The sequence below is a fragment of the Mobula hypostoma genome, chromosome 3, assembly GCF_963921235.1.
Source record: "Mobula hypostoma chromosome 3, sMobHyp1.1, whole genome shotgun sequence".
In the NCBI taxonomy this organism is placed as follows: Eukaryota; Metazoa; Chordata; class Chondrichthyes; order Myliobatiformes; family Myliobatidae; genus Mobula; species Mobula hypostoma.
The window spans coordinates 26,380,761-26,401,611 of record NC_086099.1 but is presented as its reverse complement, the minus strand read 5'-3'; the positions used below and the strand labels follow the sequence as shown (position 1 = coordinate 26,401,611).

At 41.8% G+C, this 20,851-nt stretch overlaps 1 protein-coding gene across 1 annotated transcript; it reads left to right on the top strand.

The window, feature by feature from the left end:
* Nucleotides 1–289: 289 nt before the first annotated feature.
* Nucleotides 290–20,059, top strand: sigmar1 (sigma non-opioid intracellular receptor 1). The gene is made up of 4 exons (XM_063042794.1): nt 290–525; nt 5,914–6,114; nt 13,318–13,410; nt 17,313–20,059. Exons 1-4 carry the CDS (start codon nt 387–389, stop codon nt 17,540–17,542), a joined length of 663 nt encoding a protein of 220 aa, XP_062898864.1. The 5' UTR covers nt 290–386; the 3' UTR covers nt 17,543–20,059.
* Nucleotides 20,060–20,851: the final 792 nt, after the last annotated feature.

Here is a 20,851-nt window from a genome sequence, read left to right as displayed (position 1 = left end):
ATGAACAGTGTGATTCTGCAGTCGTTTATTGATTGACTTTGTTCTTCCTCAGTGTGTTGTGTATCGATTTGATCTGTTGGAACAGAATCCAGGACATGATTTGCGCAGTATCTCGCACATGTGACAATAATAAACCAATTTCAATTCCGGCCGAGTTTTAGTCGGCCTGCAGCGGACTCCACAACCTGCTCGCTGCGTCACAACCCTGGCCGTTGGGCTGATTGGCGATTCCACGGCCGGGTCCGCCGGAGAGCGCCGATAGGCGAATCGAGCTGTCCGTCAGGGAGGAGGCTGGCTGGGGATTGGGGATTGGCGTTTGACGGCGCGTCGTTATCAGTCGCGGGGTCCGGAAGCGGCGCGTCACTCAGCGGGAAAGCGACCCAGCCATGAAGCGCGCGTTGTGCTGGACCACCGCCTTGGTGACGGTGCTCGGGCTCGGGATAATGGCGATCAGCGCCTGGATGGGCAGCAAGCGGTACGTGTTCGATGGACAGGAGCTTTCGCGCCTGGCGCGGCAGTACGCAGGTGAGTGGCGGCGGGGGTGCGCGGTCTGCTGGGCCGGCAAGTCGGCGCTGGCTGCCGCACCCGCCTGTGTCTGATCTGGGCTCTGTTATACCATCTCCTCGCATTGTAACGCCGTTGGGGGTGTCCTGTCCGGTCGCATCGATGTGTGCAAGGCGTTGGGCTGCAAGAGCCGGGGTTCCCAACCTGGGGTTCATGGACCTCTTGCTTAAATGGTATTGGTCCATAACATTGGGGGAAAAAAGGTTGGGAACTCCTGGTATAAAGGATTGTAAAAACTGCCCAGATGATCGCTGGGGTCCCCCTCTCCTATAAGTGATGTTTATCGAGACCGTTGTATACGAAGGGACAAACATTGCTGAAGATCCCTACCACCCATCCCACCATCTCTTTGACTCACTACCGTCAGGAAGGAGATACAGAAGTATCAGGACTAGGGCTAGCAGACTAGGTAATAGCTTCTTCCCTCAGGCTGTGAGACTAACGAATATCCTGCCACAACCGAGATCTCATCACTAGGATATTCAGCTGTTCCCTATTTACCTGTGCTGTGCCCTACATGCGCTTTAAATTATATTTTATTAACACATTTGTGGTAGTGTATTTTGTTTTATGAGTTATGTGTGATGTGTCTTGTGGGTGCACTGTGGTCCAGATGAATGTTATTTCGTTTGTTGTAAATATGTATAGTTAAGATAATTATCTTCAGCTCAGGTGAACAGCTGGAAGTTGTGGTACTTAGTACCAATGATATAGGTAGGAAAAGGGATGGAGCCTGGAGAGAGAATATAGGGAGTTAAGTGGAAAGCTGAAGAAGGTAGTAATTTCAGAACTGCTGCCTGTGCCACCGTGCCAGCGGGGGGAAGATTGGCAGATGAAAGTCTGGCTAAGGAGTTGGTTCAGGGGGCAGGGTTTAAGTTTTCTGGATTGTTGGGATCTCTTTGGGGAAGGTATGACCTGTACAGAAAGGACAAGTTACACCTAAACTCAAGGGAGACCGATGTCCTTGCAGCAGGTTTGCTGGAGCTGTTGGGGAGGCTTTAAACTAACTTTGCAGGGGGATGCAAACTGGAGTGGTAGGGCTGAGGATGGGGCAGTTGGTGTACAACTAGGTGCAGTGTGTAGTGAGACTGAGGAAGGACAGACAGATGATAGGGTGAAATTGCAGTCAGTGGGATGAGTTTGAAGTGTTACATAGGGGCAAAATCAAAAAGGATAAATAGAGGACAGAAGGTGAATATTTGTATGCAAAATAAGGTAGATGATCTTGTAGTGCAGTTAGAGATTGGCAGGAATTGAGCTGGAGGCATCATTCAGTCATGGCTGAAAGAAGGTTGTAGTGGGATTCAAAAATACAGACAGATAGGCAGAGGAGTTAGGATGACTCTGGTGAAATAAAATGAAATGAATTTGTTAGAGATGACATAGGATCAGAAGATGTAGGAGTGAAAATACAGGGAGCCTTTTCTGGTTGGCTGCTGGTGACTAGTGGTGGCCTGCAGGGGTCGGTGTTGGGACTGCTTCTTTTCACATTATATGTCAATGATTTGGATGACGGTATTGATGGCTTTGTGGCTAGGTTTGCGGAGAGTAATAAGAAACCTGGAGAAACAGGTAGTGTTGAAGCAGGGAGTCTGTGGAAGGACTTGGACAGATAGAGAGAATGGGCAAAGAAGTGGCAGATGAAATATAGTGTCGGTAAGTGTATGTTCACGTACTTTGGTAGGAGGAATAAAGGCTTAGAAGATTTTCTAAGCAGAGAAAATTCAGAAATCAAAGGTGCAAGGGTACTTTAAACTCCTCATGAAGGATTCCTTGAAGGCTAATTTTCAGGTAGTGTTGGTAAGGAAGCAATTTTAGCATTAATTTCAAGAGGGCTAGAATATAAAACCAGAGATGTCATACTGAGGTTTAATGAGGCATTGGTCAGGCTGTACTAGGAGTATTGTAAGCAGTTGTGGGTCTGTTTTCTAAGAAATGATGTGTCTTCATTGGAGAGGGTCCAGAGGAGGTTTGCGAGAATAATTCCGGAATGAAAGAGTTGACATTTGAGGAGCATTTGATGGTTCTGGAACTGCGAGTGGGGGCCTCCGTCAGTCAGCGTTGAACATGGATGTTGCGTCTGAGCTGTCTGGTTACACAAGGCTGGGCAGTACGATATGGAGAGCAAGCAGTCACCAGTGTGGCAAGCTTCCCCCTCTCCACGTATCTGACGAATCTAAAGGAACAGCAGAGACTGATAGAGTTTGGTTCCAGGAATATCGCAGCAGCTGCCAGTCAACATTGGACTCGATGTAGGACTGCGTTAGGGACTCCAGCTCCAGAGTCTTCCCCGTGAGTGGTATAACCGCAGGGCAGCGGGGCTTTGAGATCAGAGTTTTCTTTCCCCTAGATGAGCAGCAGCCACAGCTGACAAGCACCATCTGCCCAAAGCGACTGGTTTTAAGGCGCCAGTAACCCGCCTTTGCCTCTTACTGGAGTTTAGAAGAATGAGGGGGTTATCATGGACACCTATATTTAATGTTGAAAGGTCTGGATGGAGTGGTCTCCCGATTGTGGAGGAGTCTAGAAATCCCTTTAGAGCAGAGGTGAGGAGGAATTTCTTTAGCCAGAGGTGATGTATCAGTGGCATTCACTGCCACAGACATCCAAGTCTTTAGGTATATTTAAAGTGGAAATTGATAAGTTCATGATTAGTAAGGGTGTGAAAAATTAAAAGGAGAGGCAAGAAAATGGAGTTAGGATTGATAATGGATCAGCCATGATGGAATGGTGGAGCATACTAGATGGCTGAATGTCCTAATGATCTACTCCAACTGTACGGCTGCTCTTGGCTGGTGTATTGAATTGAATTTGAATTGACTTTATTACTTACATCCTTTATATATAGAATAAAAATCTTTATTTTGCATCTCCATTCAAATGTGCAAGTATAGTCATTTATAATAAATAAGTACAACAGGGTAGTCAATATAACATAAAACTACAGTTGTGTCAGTATGAATTAAGCAGCCTGATGGAAGAAGCTGTCCTGGAGCCCATTGGTCCTGGCTTTCATGCTGCGGTACTGTTTCCCAGATGGTAGCAGCTGCAACAGTTGGGGTGACTCAGGTCTCCAATTGTCCTTCGGGCCCTGTTTACACACCTGTCTTTATAAATTTCCTCAGTAGTGGGAAGATCACATCTACAGATGCACTGGGCTATCTGCACCACTCTGCAGAGTTTTGCGGTTGAGGGAAGTACATCTCCCATACCAGGCAGTGATGCAGCCAGTCAGGGTGCTCTCAATTGTGGCCCTATAGATGCCTATTAGAATTTGGGGGTGGGGGGGGTGCATATCACACTTCTTCAGCCATGTGTCTTTTTCACCACACAGCCAGTATGTACAGACCACGTGAGATCCTCGGTGATGCTTATGCCGAGTAACTTAAAGCTTTTCACCCTCTCAACCCCAGATCCATTGATGTCTATAGGGGGTAGCCTGTTTCCATTCCTCCTGTAGTCCACAACCTGCTCCTTTGTTTCTGTGACGTTGAGGGAGAGGTGCACTGTGGGAGCCTGTATTTGGATGTAACTTGGGAGTTGAAAGAATTGCAGAAGGTCTAAGATGGAATGTGGAATCTTCTATCCCATGTATTGGAGCTGCAGTTAGTACTAGAATTTGGTTATTCTTCTCTGTTAACACTGGAACTAGCATCTGAGCTTCATCCTTGCGCCAGAGAGGCAGTGCCAGGAAGTTTAACTAACACACACACACACAAAAACACACACACAAAAACACACACACAAAAACACACACACAAAAACACACACACAAAAACACACACACAAAAACACACACACAAAAACACACACACAAAAACACACACACAAAAACACACACAGACACACACACACACACACACACACACACACACACACTTGAAAGGTGGAAGGATATTTGGGGACATATTGCAATGGGAAGAGTAATTAAAATACGTGGCCACTGGGAGATCCAGCTTATTCTACACTCCATCTGCCAGATGCTCGGCAAAGCGGTCTCCAAATCTACGTCAGGTCTCACTGATACACGAGACCACACCAGGAGCACTGACCACAGTAAATGACCCCAGCAGACTCTCAGGTGAAGTGTCGCCTCACCTGGAAGGACTGTCTGGGGCCCTGAATGGTAGTGAGGGAGGAGGTGTAGCACTTGTTCTGCTTACAAGGATAAGTGCCAGGAGAGAGATCAGTGGGGAAGGACACATGCACAAGAGAGTCGCGTAGGGAGAGATCCCTTGGAAAGCAGAAAGTGTGGGGCGAGATGTGTTTGGTGGTGTGGTCCAGTTGGAGGTGATGGAACCCAGTGGCTGCCCCTTTTAACGATGAAGCTACAGTATGTACATTGAAACTTGGACATTTCCAACAGGGAGTTGCAGGCAAAAAATCTGAAATCTGCCTGAGGCGGGCTAATTGTACTTGATGACAATCAATTTTCTGATCAGTCTCGGACTTCCTATTTCTATCTGTGTTACCCAAGAAAGGTTCTATAATCTGGTTAAGAAATAACAAAATTGGTGCCATATTATGTAGAAGGTGATCTACAAAACCGCCTGGCCGCTTATCTGTACACGACAACCTGCTGTATAAAAACCACTGAAGTCCCTGGCCAAGAATGGAATATTTACTCTGAACCAATGTTTAGCAGTGAAGCCATAGAATAACAGTGGTTCAGTTCTGACCTTGAGTGCTGTCTGTGTGGCATTAGGTTTGTGACTGCGTGGGATTCTCCGGGTGCTTTTTTCTTTCCCCCACCTTCCAAAGATAGGCTGGCAACTTCATTCTCAACTGTAATTTTCCCCTTTATTGCAAAATAAACAAAAATAAAGAATTGATAGACATGTGAGGTGAAGAGGAACAGGATTAATGTGCCAGAGTCCATATGAACACTTGAGTCTAATGTTAATGCATTCTGTGTCACAGTATATGAATTAATGTAACTGAAGAATCTAGGGTGGGCAGTTGAAGATTCAGTGAGGAGTATTGTTTCAATTGCAATATTAAAAAAAAAAGTTTGGATAGGTACATGGATGAGGGGGATATGGAGAGCGATGGTCCAGGATGGGGAGATGGGAGTAAGCAGATGAACGCGTTGGCATGGACTAGATGGACAGAAGAACCTGTTTCTGTGCTGTGGTGTTCAACAACTATAGTGTGACCATCTTCTTTGCTGCACATAATATGCTGCTTATTTGCAGTGTATTTATCACCTCTCTATCCATGTACGAATTCACTGTTTATAGCAATAATGTGTAAGTGATATTTTGTGGAGTTGTTGTGATGTGATGAATTCCTTTACTGAATAAGATTTACTTTACAATAACACAGTGATATAAAATGGTCTTGTTTCAGGACTCAATCATGAGCAGGCATTCACCAAGATTGTGGTTGAACTGAGGAAAATGTACCCTGGTCACATACTTCCAGATGAGGACCTGCAGTGGGTCTTTGTGAATGCCGGTGGCTGGATGGGGTCCATGTGTCTTCTGCATGCATCCTTAACTGAATATGTGCTGCTGTTTGGAACAGCAGTGGACACTGGAGGGCATTCGGGTATGATATGCTTGCTAATTACATTATGTAAAGCTTTTAAAATGTTTCCATATATAACGTGAACTCAGTAGGAAATCAATATTAAGTTTATAGATTGCTCTTCTGTTATGCATTATTTTATTAGACATAGAAATTGATATTTATACTTAAAACAGTAAAACTAATTGGGGGTATACTTGAGCTAGAGTGAAACATAGAAGAAATAAAGGTGTGTGCATAAACTGAGAGTGCAAACTTCACAAATATTCTATTCTTGTCGAGTTCAAATCTTGCTTGGAAGAAAATAATGAATTGCCTTTAGGATGAATCATTGAAACAAGACCATTGTACTTGTGTAAATGTTGTCTCTAATTGGAGTTTTTAACTCTAAAACTTCCTTGGTCCTCTTCGCTCACCATTTCTTTCCAAATGCTTTCATTTTTCACATAATTTAGAGCTTTCCAAAGTTGGAAGTCAGTCTTGGAACATTTACCTGTACAGGTTGAGAACTCCTTATCCAAAATGCTTGGGGCTGGAAGTGTTTTAGATTTTTTTTGGATTTTGGAGTATTTGTATCTATGTAATAAGGAAGCTTGAGGATGGGTCCCAAATCTAAACATTAAATCCATTTACGTTGCATGTACATATTGTATATATACCCTAAGGTAGTTTTTATAATACTTTTAATAACAGTGCATGAAACAATAATAGAAACATAGAAAACCTACAGCACAATAAAGGCCCTTTGGCCCACAAAGGTGTGCTGAACATATCCTTACCTTAGAAAATACCTAGGGTTACCCATAGCCCTCTATTTTTCCAAGCTCCATGTACCTATTCAGGAGTCTCTTAAAAGACCCTATCATTTCCTCCTCCACCACCACCACCGGCAGCCCATTCCAGACTCTCACCACTGCATTTTAAAAGAAAATACAACAACAACAACAACTTGCCCCTGACATCTCTTCTGTACCTACTTCCAAGCACCTTAAAAAGTGCCCTCTCGTGCTAGCCATTTCTGCCCTGGGAAAAAACCTCTGACTATCCACACGATCAATGCCTCTCATCATCTTATATATCTCTATCAGGTCACCTCTCATCCTCTGTCGCTCCAAGGAGAAAAGGCAGAGATCACTCAACCTATTCTCATTAGGCGTGCTCCCCAATCCAGGCAACATCCTTGTAAATCTCCTCTGCACCCTTTCTATGGTTTCCACATCCTTCCTGTAGTGAGGTGACCAGAATTGAGCACAGTACTCCAAGTGGGGTCTGACCAGGATCCTATATAGCTGCAACATTACCTCTTGGCTCTTAAACTCAATCCCACGATTGATGAAGGCCAGTGCACCATATGCCGCCTTAACCACAGAGTCAACCTACACAGCAGCTTTGAGTATCTGATGGCTTCGGACCCCAAGATCCCTCTGATACTCCACACTGCCAAGAGTCTTACCATTAATGCTATATTGTGCCATCATATTTGACCTACCAAAATGAATGACCTCACACTTATCTGGGTTGAACTCCATCTGCCACTTCTCAGCCCAGTTTTACATCCTATCGATGTACCTCTGTAACCTCTGACAGTCCTCCACACTATCCACAACACCCCCAACCTTTTGTGTCATCAGCAAATTTACTAACCCATCCCTCCACTTCCTCATCCAGGTCATTTATAAAAATCACGAAGAGTAGAGGTCCCAGAACAGATCCCTGAGGCACACCACTGGTCACCAACCTCCATGCAGAATATGACCTGTCTACAACCACCCTTTGCCTTCTGTGGGCAAGCCAGTTCTGGATCCACAAAGCATGGTCTCCTTGGATCCCATGCCTCCTTACTTTCTCAATAAGCCTTGCATGGTGTATCTTATCAAATTCCTTACTGAAATCCATATACACTACTTCTACTGCTCTTCCTTTATCAATGTGTTTAGTCACATTGTGTACATTTGAACCATCGGAAAGGTAAGCTATCACTACCTCAGCAACCCAAGTGAACAGTCAGTAGCTGTTTGGCATCACTGTTATTCCCGACTTGGAATTCATGAGCTCCCAGTAAGCAGTTTTTCTCTCGCACTAGTTCATCTCACATGTGTACTCATACAGCTGTTCAGCATGTTAGGTTTTCATCAGCAATGATCTCGGCAAACTCAACAATGAATTTCTCATCTGCATGTGAATAGCAGACACTCTATCACCACAAGCCTTTTTATATTTAAAAAAAAATTAATACTGTGCCTTTTCTTAAATTTCTGCAACCAGCCTTCTGACTGTACATAGCCTCCTTCAATTTTCAGTTTGTCATGATAGAACTTTGCTTTTTTTCATGATCAGCATATAGTTAAAGCAGCATGTGCTCACTGCAACACTGATTAATCTACTTTCAATTCATGATGGAGAACTTCGCTTTATGCAGTTTAAAAAAAAAATTTCATTAAGTGCTGTTCATTACTTTCAGCATAGAACTTTTAACAGTTTGTCGTTCTGTTCCAACACCATACTCCTGTCAGATACTTCACTCTTAAATCACTGTCAAAGTTTACAACAATTTGACTTCCTGTTCACTATTTCTTTTCTTTTCACTATTACAATGGAGGTAATTGTAGGCCTTTTTGACATTTTCAGCAATATCTTCATGGCACAGAGCAAGGAATAAGCACAAGATTCACTGTGAGTAAACACGAAAGTCTAACTATGACAACTGCTGAGAACAAATTGGCGCCAACCGGGCCCACTTATGTGAAGTCACTTCTCAGAAAGGTCTGTGGTGCACAGAGACCTATGCATCACCTGGGTACCTCCTCAGTGCCTTGTGGAATTTTCCATTTGTGGGGTCATGTCAGTTCTCCAAAAAAAAAAGTTTAGACTTTGGAAGTTTTCAGATTTTTGATTTTCAGATGAGGGATGCTCAACCTGTATTAGATTACATTCACCCTCTAATGGAGATGGAATTTTGCTCAAATATGCAGGACATGGTATAGATGTTTTTTGTTTTATATTTTTCTTGCCTTTCAAATGTAATACTTGCCACACCTTGAACATGGGATTAAGATTTACCGGAGATCATAATTAAATACCTAGGTACTCTGGAATGCCAAGAATGTCCAAGTTCTGTCAGCTAATTTGGTTTTAATAGTGGTCTTCTAAGTATTTTCCCCACATTTTCCTGAAGGAAACATCTCCTGGAAAGAATGTTTCATGCCTAAGAGGTGCTGCCCCTTGGTATTTTGTCTTTTTCAGTGCATGTAAACCTTGATTAAATCTCTTTTTATTATCCCTGTTAAAATCATCGACTACTCTAGGAGCAATTTAAAGAGCATGGCTGTTTTTTCTATGTTAATAATCCTCACCTCAAACTGGTCCTCTGTCACCACCTACCTTCAATGGACACCACTTTGTCAACATCATCTACACAAGTTGTTCCAAAAGTGGGTGATATCACTTGGATGATCAGCCATGATCATAATAAATGGCGGTGCAGGCTCGAAGGGCCGAATGGCCTACTCCTGCACCTATTTTCTATGTTTCTATGGTTTGCGTGGGACTGGCACACAAAGCTTTCCACTGTATCTTGGTACATGTGACAATAAAGCAATTACTCCCATTGGGAGCATTGGGAGCTTCTAAGGGTGCAATAAAGATAAAGGAGGTGGTAGGGGTGCCCTTGGTAGCTGGGGGGGGGAGGGCAGCTGAGGGATTACAGGCTTAAATTAAACAATTAATTGCTTATACGAATTTAATCCTCGGTGCCTCCATAATTGATTATAATCACTCTTGTCTTGCTGACATGCTATAGAAACATAGAAAATAGATGCAGGAGTAGGCCATTCGGCCCTTTGAGCCTGCACCACCATTCAGTATGATCATGGCTGATCATCCAACTCAGAGCCCTGTACCAGCCTTCCCTCGATACCCCTGGTCCCTTTAGCCACAGGGGCCATATCTAACTCCCTCTATTCTCTTAGACTTTTCTCGAAGCGCATTGTAGTTGTTGAAAAGCAATGTGACACTAGCATATCATGATAAATCTGGACTGAATAAATTGTGTTGTTTCCTGGCCTGGCCCACACATTTATGCTGTTCACTATAGTAGTACAGTGTTAGTATGTACGATTCCCATACTTCTATCATGCAGTGACACAATTCCTGTGTGGCTTTCAATGGGGTAAAGCTCAGAATTTGCCCTTTTGAAATGGTCTTGATCTCATTTCTCTAGCCCAAGGCCCAACTGAGATATCATTTTATTTACCTTTGGGCAGAGAGTCATGTTTTGCCTGAGCGATGATGATGTCATAACTTTCCCCTCTATAATTGCAACACTTGAAGTTGGATTTAAGCAATAGGCACTAGGTTGACTCTGGTTGTTAATCCATAATGAAAGTGGCAGAAGCGACCAAACATAAAAGAAGTGTAGTTAGTATAATGTGGAATGTCTGAAGTATGGTTTATACCAGCACCAAGCAAACCAACAGCAGCCAATGTGCCTGTTGTGTGAAAATGTTTTTTCAAATGAGACAATGAAACTATCTAGGCTCCTTGAACATTTGAAGAGAATACACTTTGATAAACCAAAGAAGAACTTGGCTTATTTTCTGTTACTTCTTGGAAGCTCTCAAATGGAAAACACTTATTGTTTGCCAGCACTTCACAACAGAACAGAAGTGGTTTTGCATGTTTCATATAACATTTCATTGTTAAATCTGGAAAACCCCTTACAATTGGAGAAGGACTGCTTCTGCTAGCAGTAAGGGAGATTCTGAGTAATGTTTTGCATAAGTCACCTGACAAATAATTAAAGTGATTCCATTCAATGAAAACTCTGTTCAAGGAAGAATAGATGAAATGTCTGAGAATGTCACATTTTGGACTACCGTACCTTCCTTTGAATTAGCTTAATTCAGTTGAAGCAGAGTGAAACATTCAAGTTTAAAAAAGTGCAGTGAGGAACAGCGAGTAAAAAATGCAGACAGGCCAGCTCAAAACAGAGGCAAAAAAAATAAAATTTACGGGTTCATGAACATTGAATACCAGGTCATAATAATCATTTTTTTAAAAAGAGCAGAAATGGCTGGCTACATTGGAAAGAATGGAAAGTTTGATTGTATGTGTACCGAAGCCTTTGAATGGAAAGCCTACAAAAGTATTAGTTGCAGCCCAGTTCTTCACAAGCAAAGCTCTCTCCACCATTGAGAGCATCTGTAAGGAGCGCTGTTGTAGGAAAGCAGTGTCCACCATCAAGGATCCCCACCATCCAGGCCATGCTGTCTTTTTGTTGCCAGTAAGAAGGAGCTACAGGAATCTTAGATCAGCGGTCCCCAACCACCGGGCTGCAAAGCATGTGCTACCAGGCTGCGAAGAAACGATATGATTTGGCGATATGAGTCAGCTGCACCTTTCCCCATTCCCTGTCACGCCCACTGTGGAGCTTGAACACATGCGAGGTCATTACCCGCGCGTCATCTACGTCAGCGTGGGAAGGAGATCATCAACTCGAGCTTGTAAATGACGGTGGGCTGAAAAGTATGTTTGACATAACATCTCTGCTGGCATTCTGATCAAAGTCAAGGCTGAATATCCTGAGATAGCCATGAAAGCACTGAAAACGTTGCTTCCATTTCCAACATATCTCTGCAATGAAAACTAAATTGCAGAATAGACTGGACACAAAGAACCCCTTTCGAGTATCGCTGTCTCCCATCACCCCTCGAGAGGACCGTGTTGTTGCAGGGAAAGAAGCCCAGGGCTCCCACTGATTCAGCGATATTGGTGTGTTGCAATCATTTTATATGTTCATATGGGGAAAATATGTGCTGTGTGTTTAATATCCAAACGTTACTTAAAATGTTATGATGCTATTGACTTATAAGTGACTTATATAACCATATAACAATTACAGCACAGAAACAGGCCGTCTCGGCCCTTCTAGTCTGTGCCGAACGCTACTCTTACCTAGTCCCACCAATCTGCACTCAGCCCATAACCCTCCATTCCTTTCCTGTCCATATAGCTGTCCAATTTTTCTTTGAATGATAGTATCTAACTTGCCTCTACCACTTCTACTGGCAGTTCCTTCAACACTTACTTCAAGCTCCCGTCCTCCTCTGATAATTGACTTATAACTATATTCATGCGAGGAAAATATGTGCTGTGTGTTTAATATTAAATTCGTTAGATAAACCCTTTTAGAAACAAAATTATTAGCCACTTATCACCTATATTCCGATTGTGATTAACACCGCCCCCACCCCGCCCTGGGTCGGCCGGTCCGCAAGAATATTGTCAATAATAAACCGGTCCGCAGTACAAAAAAGGTTTGGGACCCCTGCCTTAGATCCTACACCTCCAGGTTTAGGAACCGTTATTACCCTCAACCGTCAAGCTCCTGAATCAGTGGATAACTTCACTTGCCTCATCACTGAACTGATTCCACAACCTATTGACTCGCTTTCAAAGTTTACAACTTGTGTTCTTAATATTTATTATTTGTTTGTTATATTATTATTTTGTGTTTTTTTTGTATTTACATAATTTGTTGTATTTTGCACATTAGTTATTTTTCTTTGGTTGTGTGCAGTTTTTCATTGACTCTATTGTGTTTCTTTGTATTTGCTGTGACTGTCACAAGAAAATAAATTTCGGGGTAGAATATAGTGGCACATACGTACTTTGATAATAAAATTTACTTTGACCTTTGAACCTGGAAGCAATTTGTTCGTTATGTGCCATGTTGTATGATGTGGTCGATCATGGTCTTGGCAAATTTTTCTACGGAAGTGGTTTGCCATTGCCTTCTCCTGGCCAGTGGCTTTACAATTTTGGTTACTCCAACTGTGCTGGCATCAGTGGTCCCATAACTAGGACTTGTGATGTACACCAGCTGCTCGTACGACTGTCCGTCGGCTGCTCCCATGTCTTCGCATGACCCTGATTGAGGAGGGCTGTACAAGTACTACATCTTGCCCAAGGGTTACCTTCAGGCTAGTAGAGGGAAGGCGTTCCCAACACCTCCTCTGGTAGAGATGCATCTCCACTGCATCACTCCACTGAAGTTATTATATATACTTACTGCTTTAGAATAATGCATAGAAAACTTTCTCTTTATATAAAAGATATTTAAAATGTTGCTTTTTTTTGCATTTTTAAATGGGTCAAGCTTGCCATTTGTTGCAAGTACAGATAATAATGTGAATATATTTAAATTATTTTGACTTGACTTTCTAGGACGATATTGGGCTGAAGTGTCTGACACGATTATTTCAGGAACTTTTCAACAATGGAAAGAAGGGACAACCAAAAGTGAAATATTTTACCCAGGTTAGTTTCTATACTGCGTCCGGTGCTCCTGATGTGGCCTTTCATATATTGGCGAGACCCGACGCAGACTGGGAGACCGCTTTGCTGAACACCTACGCTCTGTCCGCCAGAGAAAGCAGGATCTCCCAGTGGCCACACATTTTAATTCCACATCCCATTCCCATTCTGACATGTCTATCCACGGCCTCCTCTACAGTAAAGATGAAGCCACACTCAGGTTGGAGGAACAACATTCCGTCTGGGTAGCCTCCAACCTGATGGCATGAACATCGACTTCTCTAACTTCCGCTAAGGCCCCACCTCCCCCTCGTACCCCATCTGTTACTCATTTTTATGCACACATTCTTTCTCTCACTCTCCTTTTTCTCCCTCTGTCCCTCTGAATATACCTCTTGCCCATCCTCTGGGTCACCCCCACCCCTTGTCTTTCTTCCCGGACCTCCTGTCCCATGATCCTCTCGTATCCCCTTTTGCCTATCACCTGTCCAGCTCTTGGCTCTATCCCTCCCCCTCCTGTCTTCTCCTATCATTTTGGATCTCCCCCTCCCCCTCCAACTTTCAAATCCCTTACTCACTCTTCCTTCAGTTAGTCCTGACGAAGGGTCTCGGCCTGAAACGTCGACTGCACCTCTTCCTACAGATGCTGCTTGACCTGCTGCGTTCACCAGCAACTTTGATGTATGTTGCTTTAGTTTCTATACTTTGTTTTTGTAGATATTGATAAATGCAGAATCCCACCTTTTTAGTCTCTGTATGTGCATTGTTTTATTTACTAGCCTGAACATATTCCTACAGGTTTCTACCTGTGCTCTATCACCATTGTTGGCTCCCTGCTGAGATAACAGCTGAACCTCAACTTAATGTAGTTGAGTTCAGGTCAAGACAGACAGAATTGTAGACTATCATTTAAGCGTTGCTATTCTGTAATTATTTTCGATTGTGATAAATTAAAACAGAAAACTATAGGGGTGACTGGTCTCCAGGGACTGATGAGGAGGAGGGTGGGTGTTCAAGGAATGGGAGTGCTAATCAGAAGATCTGATATTGTGATTTTAAAAGCCTACTGATCAGTGTCGTATTCATTTTAATTGATCGAGAATTGTATGTTACAGAAGTGGGTCATTTTGTGTATGGTTCTGCACATTGCAAAAAGCTGCCCAGTTAGTAGTCAAACACAACTCCTACTCACCTACTTACATGGTGCTACCTGCCTGCCATCTTGCACCCCTCCTCATTTCCATCATCCACCTTGGAGTCCTTTCTTACCACTCCTTTTCTCCCATACTGACCATCATGCCTCTCCACTCTCAGTCCTGATGTAGATTTCAACCCAGGTGGTCAAGAATTCCTTTCCTCCCACAGGTGTTGCTTAAGTTCTTCCATCAAATGGTTGGTTCCTCCTCCCACCCCACCCCCCCAGTACATGTTAATCTCATCTTCCCATCTTCTAGCACTTGGCTCATAGCATTCTCTTTCTACCCAAATCCAGTATTGGTCCAGACCATGGGTTCTCAACCTGGGATCCATGGACCTTTGGTTAATGGTTGGGGTCCATGGCATAAAAAAGGGTTGGAAACCCCTGGTCTAGACGCTTAAAAGCTATCAGCAACTCTGCTTCCACTACTGTCTTCAGCAGTGTATTCCATTACCTCATTAACCTAATCATGGTTGATGAGTACTTGAATTACACTGTCCCATAATGGTACAACATCCACAATCCTATAAGCCATGAAGAATTGGGGTGGGGGGAGTATCTGGCTGGTCCCAACATATTGAGGCAGCTATAAAGAAGGCAAAGCAGCGGCTATATTTCATTAGGAGCTTGAAGAGATTTGGATTGTCACCTAAACAGACATCCCACCTCTCCCGGAAGATCCTGGAGTCTCCCGCATATTAATAGTGGCTCCCTGATGCCTGCAAATTATATACAATATCATGGAAATCAATTTTTTGAGAGCGAGAGAGAGCAAGTGAGAGCGCGAGAGGGGGAGAGAGCAGGCGAAAGCGCGAGAGGGGGAGAGGGCAGGTGAAAGCACGGGGGGGGGCAGGCGAGAGAGAAAGCAAGCGAGAGCAGGTGAGCGACCACGAGAGAGAGCAAGAGCGTCCCATGGCAGAGTGTTCCAAAAAAAAAAGAAAATATGAAACGTACAGTACGTCACCCCAGACTACACTAAAGTGTACCCCTGCCTAATAGGAGTCAAAAATAATGACAGTGTTGCTCGCTGCATTGTTTGCAACGGTGACTTTTCTATTGCCCATGGTGGGTTAAGACTATAAAAGACATGTTGAGGTGAGTTTAACAGGTGTCATTCGTTCATTAGCATAGCTAATGTTATTTAAGCTAGCTGGCTGGCTGCTAAGGAGCTACTCTATTGCAGACATCCCACCTCTCCCGGAAGTCTCCCGCAAATTGATGGTGCTGCCTCCCTGAAATGAGTTTTTGCAGGGTGGGATGTCTGCCTAAAACACTCAAACTTCTACAGATGTACCGTGGAGAACACTGACAAGCTGTATCACCATGTGGTATGGGGTTGCCGGGGGGGAGGTGGTGATGATAGTACACAGGACTGAAAGAAGCTACAGAAAGTTGTAAAATTTGTCAGCTCCATAGTGGGTACTATCCTTTGTAGTATCCAAGACATTTTCAAGGAGCAGTGCCTCAAAAAGGCAATGTCCATTGTCATTATTAAAGCCACCCCCCCCATCACCCAGGACATGCCCTCTTCTCATTTTTACCGTTGGGAAGGAGGTACAGAAACCTGAAGGCACACACTCAGAAGTTCAGGAATAGCTTCTTCTCTCCAAATGATTTCGAAATGGACATTGAACCCATGAACACTCTCACTTTTTTATTATTTCTGTTTTTGCACTATTTTTAGTTTATTCAATATAGATATGCTTACTGTAATTTACTTATTGCATTGTACTGCTGCTAAGTTAACAAACTTCACAACATATGCTGGTAATAGCAAATATAATTTTGTATTCATTAAGTAAATCTGAAGTTTTTCACAAACTTTTTTTCACTCAGCACTGTACAACAGAGGTAATCACTTACCAACAAGCTGTCTCCTCAAAGCAGAGCTGATATATTGATACCTCATACCCTATGACTGAGTTCATGAGACTATATGTCAATATGCTGGTGGAGTAATTCACAAGAAACTAATGTTTTAACTGAATTAGAATGAAATGATAAGATTTTTCTTGAAGTCTGCAGGATTGTTGATAAGATCCCGCAGACTTCTACAGGATAAGTAAGCCATTTATCATCCTCATTATGTACTGCCAGCCAAGGTAGAGCTATCTGTTTTAAGTTTGATGCGAGTTATTCACTGCTTGGCCACTTCCAAGATTTCAGTGTCCATCTATTAAATTATAACTCATTTATAGCAAAAAGCTGAAACAATTAATTCCAGACAGGACAACCTATTTATACCAGGCACTAATAATCAAGTGGATGAGGTTAGATTTCAGCATGAAAACTTTTATTCTAATTATAAAACTCTATTTGAAATGAACAACCTAGAAGCTGTTGTTATTAAAAGACCTGTCCTCTTTACACAATGAACTTGGCTTGCATGTGATTCCAGTTGTTCACCTGCTTGTGCAGATGCCATCCTGTACATACAAAAAAGTAGCCAGTGCCACCTTCTCAGGACAATTGGAGAAGGCAGAAAATCTAAGTTGTCAAAGCCAGAAGTCAATGTATACCTTTTATTTGTTCATGTGTTATGGATAATCTGGAGTCTCAGCAGCAACTAACTGTTGTAAAGGTTTACTAATTCTTTATTTCGAATGGAGGATCATCTGAATTCCAATTGTTTTGAGTGCTTGGTTTTAAGACTAGTTTAGGTTTTTTTTTAAAAAAAGAACTCATGAAGTATAATCTGTTCCCACAGGTGACACGATAGTCCATTCTGTTGGCGAAGCCACGGCTGTCCGCTGGAGTTCGGGGACTTGGATGGTAGAATATGGCCGAGGCTTTATTCCATCTATGTTAGGGTTTGCACTATCAGATACAATCTTCAGCACACTGGATTTTGTTACTCTCTATTATACATTATCAGTCTACGTAAAAGCACTCATTCTGGAAGCCAATACGTACCTCACTGGAGCTGGCTTCTTTTGAAGCTCAGTGAAGACTTATTTGCAATTTTAAATATTACAAGTGTCTGTTTGATGTCAGTTTACATTACTTAATGGAGTTGAAAGTTGTATCCATGCCAACAGTCCTGAAAACTTTATATTTGTATAATGCAAGTTTTGAAAATACCAACTTTTTCCTTTACTGAAGATTATCACTTCAAGTACTGTTGAAAAAAACAAAAACAGAACTTCACATTTGAGTTTTTGCGTAATCTTTCTTGTTGGGCACAACCAATTTAAACATTAATCATTGATTAAATCTATTGGAATCATCTTGGAAGGTAAATTGAGAAATCAGGATTTTGAACATGATTATTGTACCTCTTCAAATTACCATGTTTTAGTGTGATATTGCTTTGATCTGAACCTGTTGGTTGAAGACCACCTTCTTACTTCTGTGAATCCAATTTTTGAATCAGGTATGACCAGACTGGTAATGCAGCCTAATTAGTTAAAATTGGTGTGCTTATAACAAATGGACCTTGTACAACTTCATTGTGTTCATCATTATTCCTAATCCTGAAAGTCCAATTTTTGATGCATTTGTACATCAAAGTGGTGTGATGTAATGTATAATGAGAATCTCTTTGAATATATAATTACTAAAAGTCAAGTGTAATTTGACTGCAGGCAACTTGGAAGACTTTTTTTTGAATTTTGGGAATTGTGCAAATGGGCATTTTTCTTATTCACTTTCTATTGGCAGCCAGTGACATCCCAGATTAGTAATCTAATGTTCACTGGGTAACTACCTCTATCATCTCCTCAAGTCTCAAGGAAGGCTGCTGCACTGGTTGATGTTTCTGGCTGAATTGCTGGTTCAAGTCAACTGACCATTTTGGTCAGCAAATGTCATGAGAATGGGGCTCTTAAGCACATCATCCCTGCGTTTGCTGCTGCTACTGGTTCTAGACAGCCCAGCCACTTGCTTAGCTATGTTTGCATCAGAGAGGAAGAATTGTATTTCTCACTGAATGCTGGTTTAAAAAAAGAACGTAAAAATCATGTGAACATTAAATAAAAACAGAAAATGCTGGAAGTAATCAGCAAATCAAAAATTATATGTGGAACGAAAAACGAGAAAGAATATGTGGAACATTTCAAATCAGAGCCTTCATCATGACAGTTCCTACAAAGAGCCTCTGACCTGAAACTAAGTCTCCTTCCACAGCTTCATGTTGGGTATTTCCAGCATTTTCTTTGAATTTGAAATTTCCAGCATCTGCAGTTTGGATTTTCATTTACAGGAAAGGTCCAGCTTTGGTCATGGTGCTAATGATTGTATTTCATTTGATTTTAAAATTTACTTCTAATTTACTTTGTGAATTCTTTTCTGCCAGCAGTAAAAGGGTGGAAATATTGCTCCTTGTGTAGAGGATTTACATCTGTTAATTTATCTTCAATGGAGGATATCTATTAGTACTATCAAGAACAATAGTAATTATTTTTACACTTGACCTGTGGAAAATCTGGAATGATCATATTTTCATCTCTGGTGGTCCAATAGTGCAACTTAAAGCAACGTTAGATGTGCCATGTCACATGTATTCCTTGCATAAAGTTGAAAAACCATCCTGTGGAGCTGCCCATTGTTTCGCAGTTTTTAAGGATTAGTTATGAACTTCATACAACTACCATAAATTTGACTTGGTTTTTGACTTGATTTGAGGAGATTGGGGAGTTGGAAAGCCTTTTTTTTTTTGAACAACTAGATTTAAAATCTTGGAATAAAATCCTTTTTAAAGATTGCCTCCATGATTATAGATCTGTTTGATTTACTACACAACCATTGGTTGTATTTGAAAGGATTCACTGAGAAAAGCATAATGAAGAATCAGATTTCCCAAATGTGTCCTTTACTTCATGCTTTTTTTTAAATAAAGGGAGTGTGTCTTGCAGGGGACGTCCTTCTCACTGAATAAATACTACATTTTACATTTCCTTTTTGTTTTGCATGTTTTTTTATTCATTAAAAGAGACCACCAACATATACAAAATGCACTGTACTCTTTTAAGAAAAACACTTTCTTGCAGTACAATATATCTATGAAAATTAAAGCTAACTATATTTTAAGTGAGCTCCTGTCAAGATTTGGAATGTGAATGTATTTTGAGACAAAGTCCTCTTTTTTGCTGGTGTAGATTCAACATATTAGAATGAATCTAGAAGCACCTTTAAAAGCTAGTTAAGCATAGCCAGTTGTTTTTATTTTTTTTGTGTTATTGTAACCAACTAATAAATTTGCTTTGGTTCAATAGGTGGATGGGAAAAACTTTTATCAAAAAGAGCAATAAGTTGTATTAAGTGATTTGTGTGTTTAAATTCACCTTTATGGAAATCTGCAAAGCTTCTGTCTAAGATGTGTTACTTCTGGTTTAGGGTCAGTGAAAAGAATAATATAATTTTGTTTGTGGAAGTAGAAAATAAGTCTATAAGATTGTAGATTTTGTTTTAAGTTGGATGTCTCAGCTTTGGAGGTGTGCGCGCGCGCACACATCATCTACATCTGGTTAGCAAAGTGACAAACTGTACAAATTAACTGTAAAAATAATGTGACTACCTTTTACTGAAATCAAAAGCTATTCTCAGAAATATAAGGAAGTTATTATTAAGCTCTTGACCTCCCCAGGTTTTTGTTAAATCTGTTTTGGTCGGGCTCAAAGGTTTCTGCTTATCGTTACTAGTCCTTAGAAGTATTATCCCGATATTAAATTGTCTCTGTTCCAATAGGCACATGGTTCAGTTTTATATTTCTTCTCATTTCTGTTCCGCAATAATGCTGATTTCAGCTGCTTCGTTGACACTGAGGTTCCATTTTGAAGTTGGGCAGGATTGGTGCATGCATCAGTGTCTGATCAAGCAACAAACTCATTCTGAGATACTGTTGTGGAAGCTTCCCCTGTATGCTCAAATGTTCAGTATTGCATACTGCTACTGCAGCTCCAATGACTGTATTGAAGCCAGTGGAACTGAATTTTGAAAGGAGTATCCGACAATTTTATTTACCACATACAACTTTACTCCTAGTTGCATGTATGGACGTCCTTTGCTTTACTCTGTTTAGACACCGATTCTGATTTTACCCTGAGCCAGTTGGGAATCATTGGCTCATTAGTAGGAGTTTGGTCTAGAGGTGACTAGCAGTTAAATCTACAACTATTCCCAGCATTTGGGGAAGTGGTGAGAGTTGGGATTGATAAATAGTTGCAGAAAGAAAAGGATGAGGGATAGAAGGAAGCTGGGAATGGATTTTAAATTGTTGTTAAATCTCTTTGCCTCTGGTCCTTAATC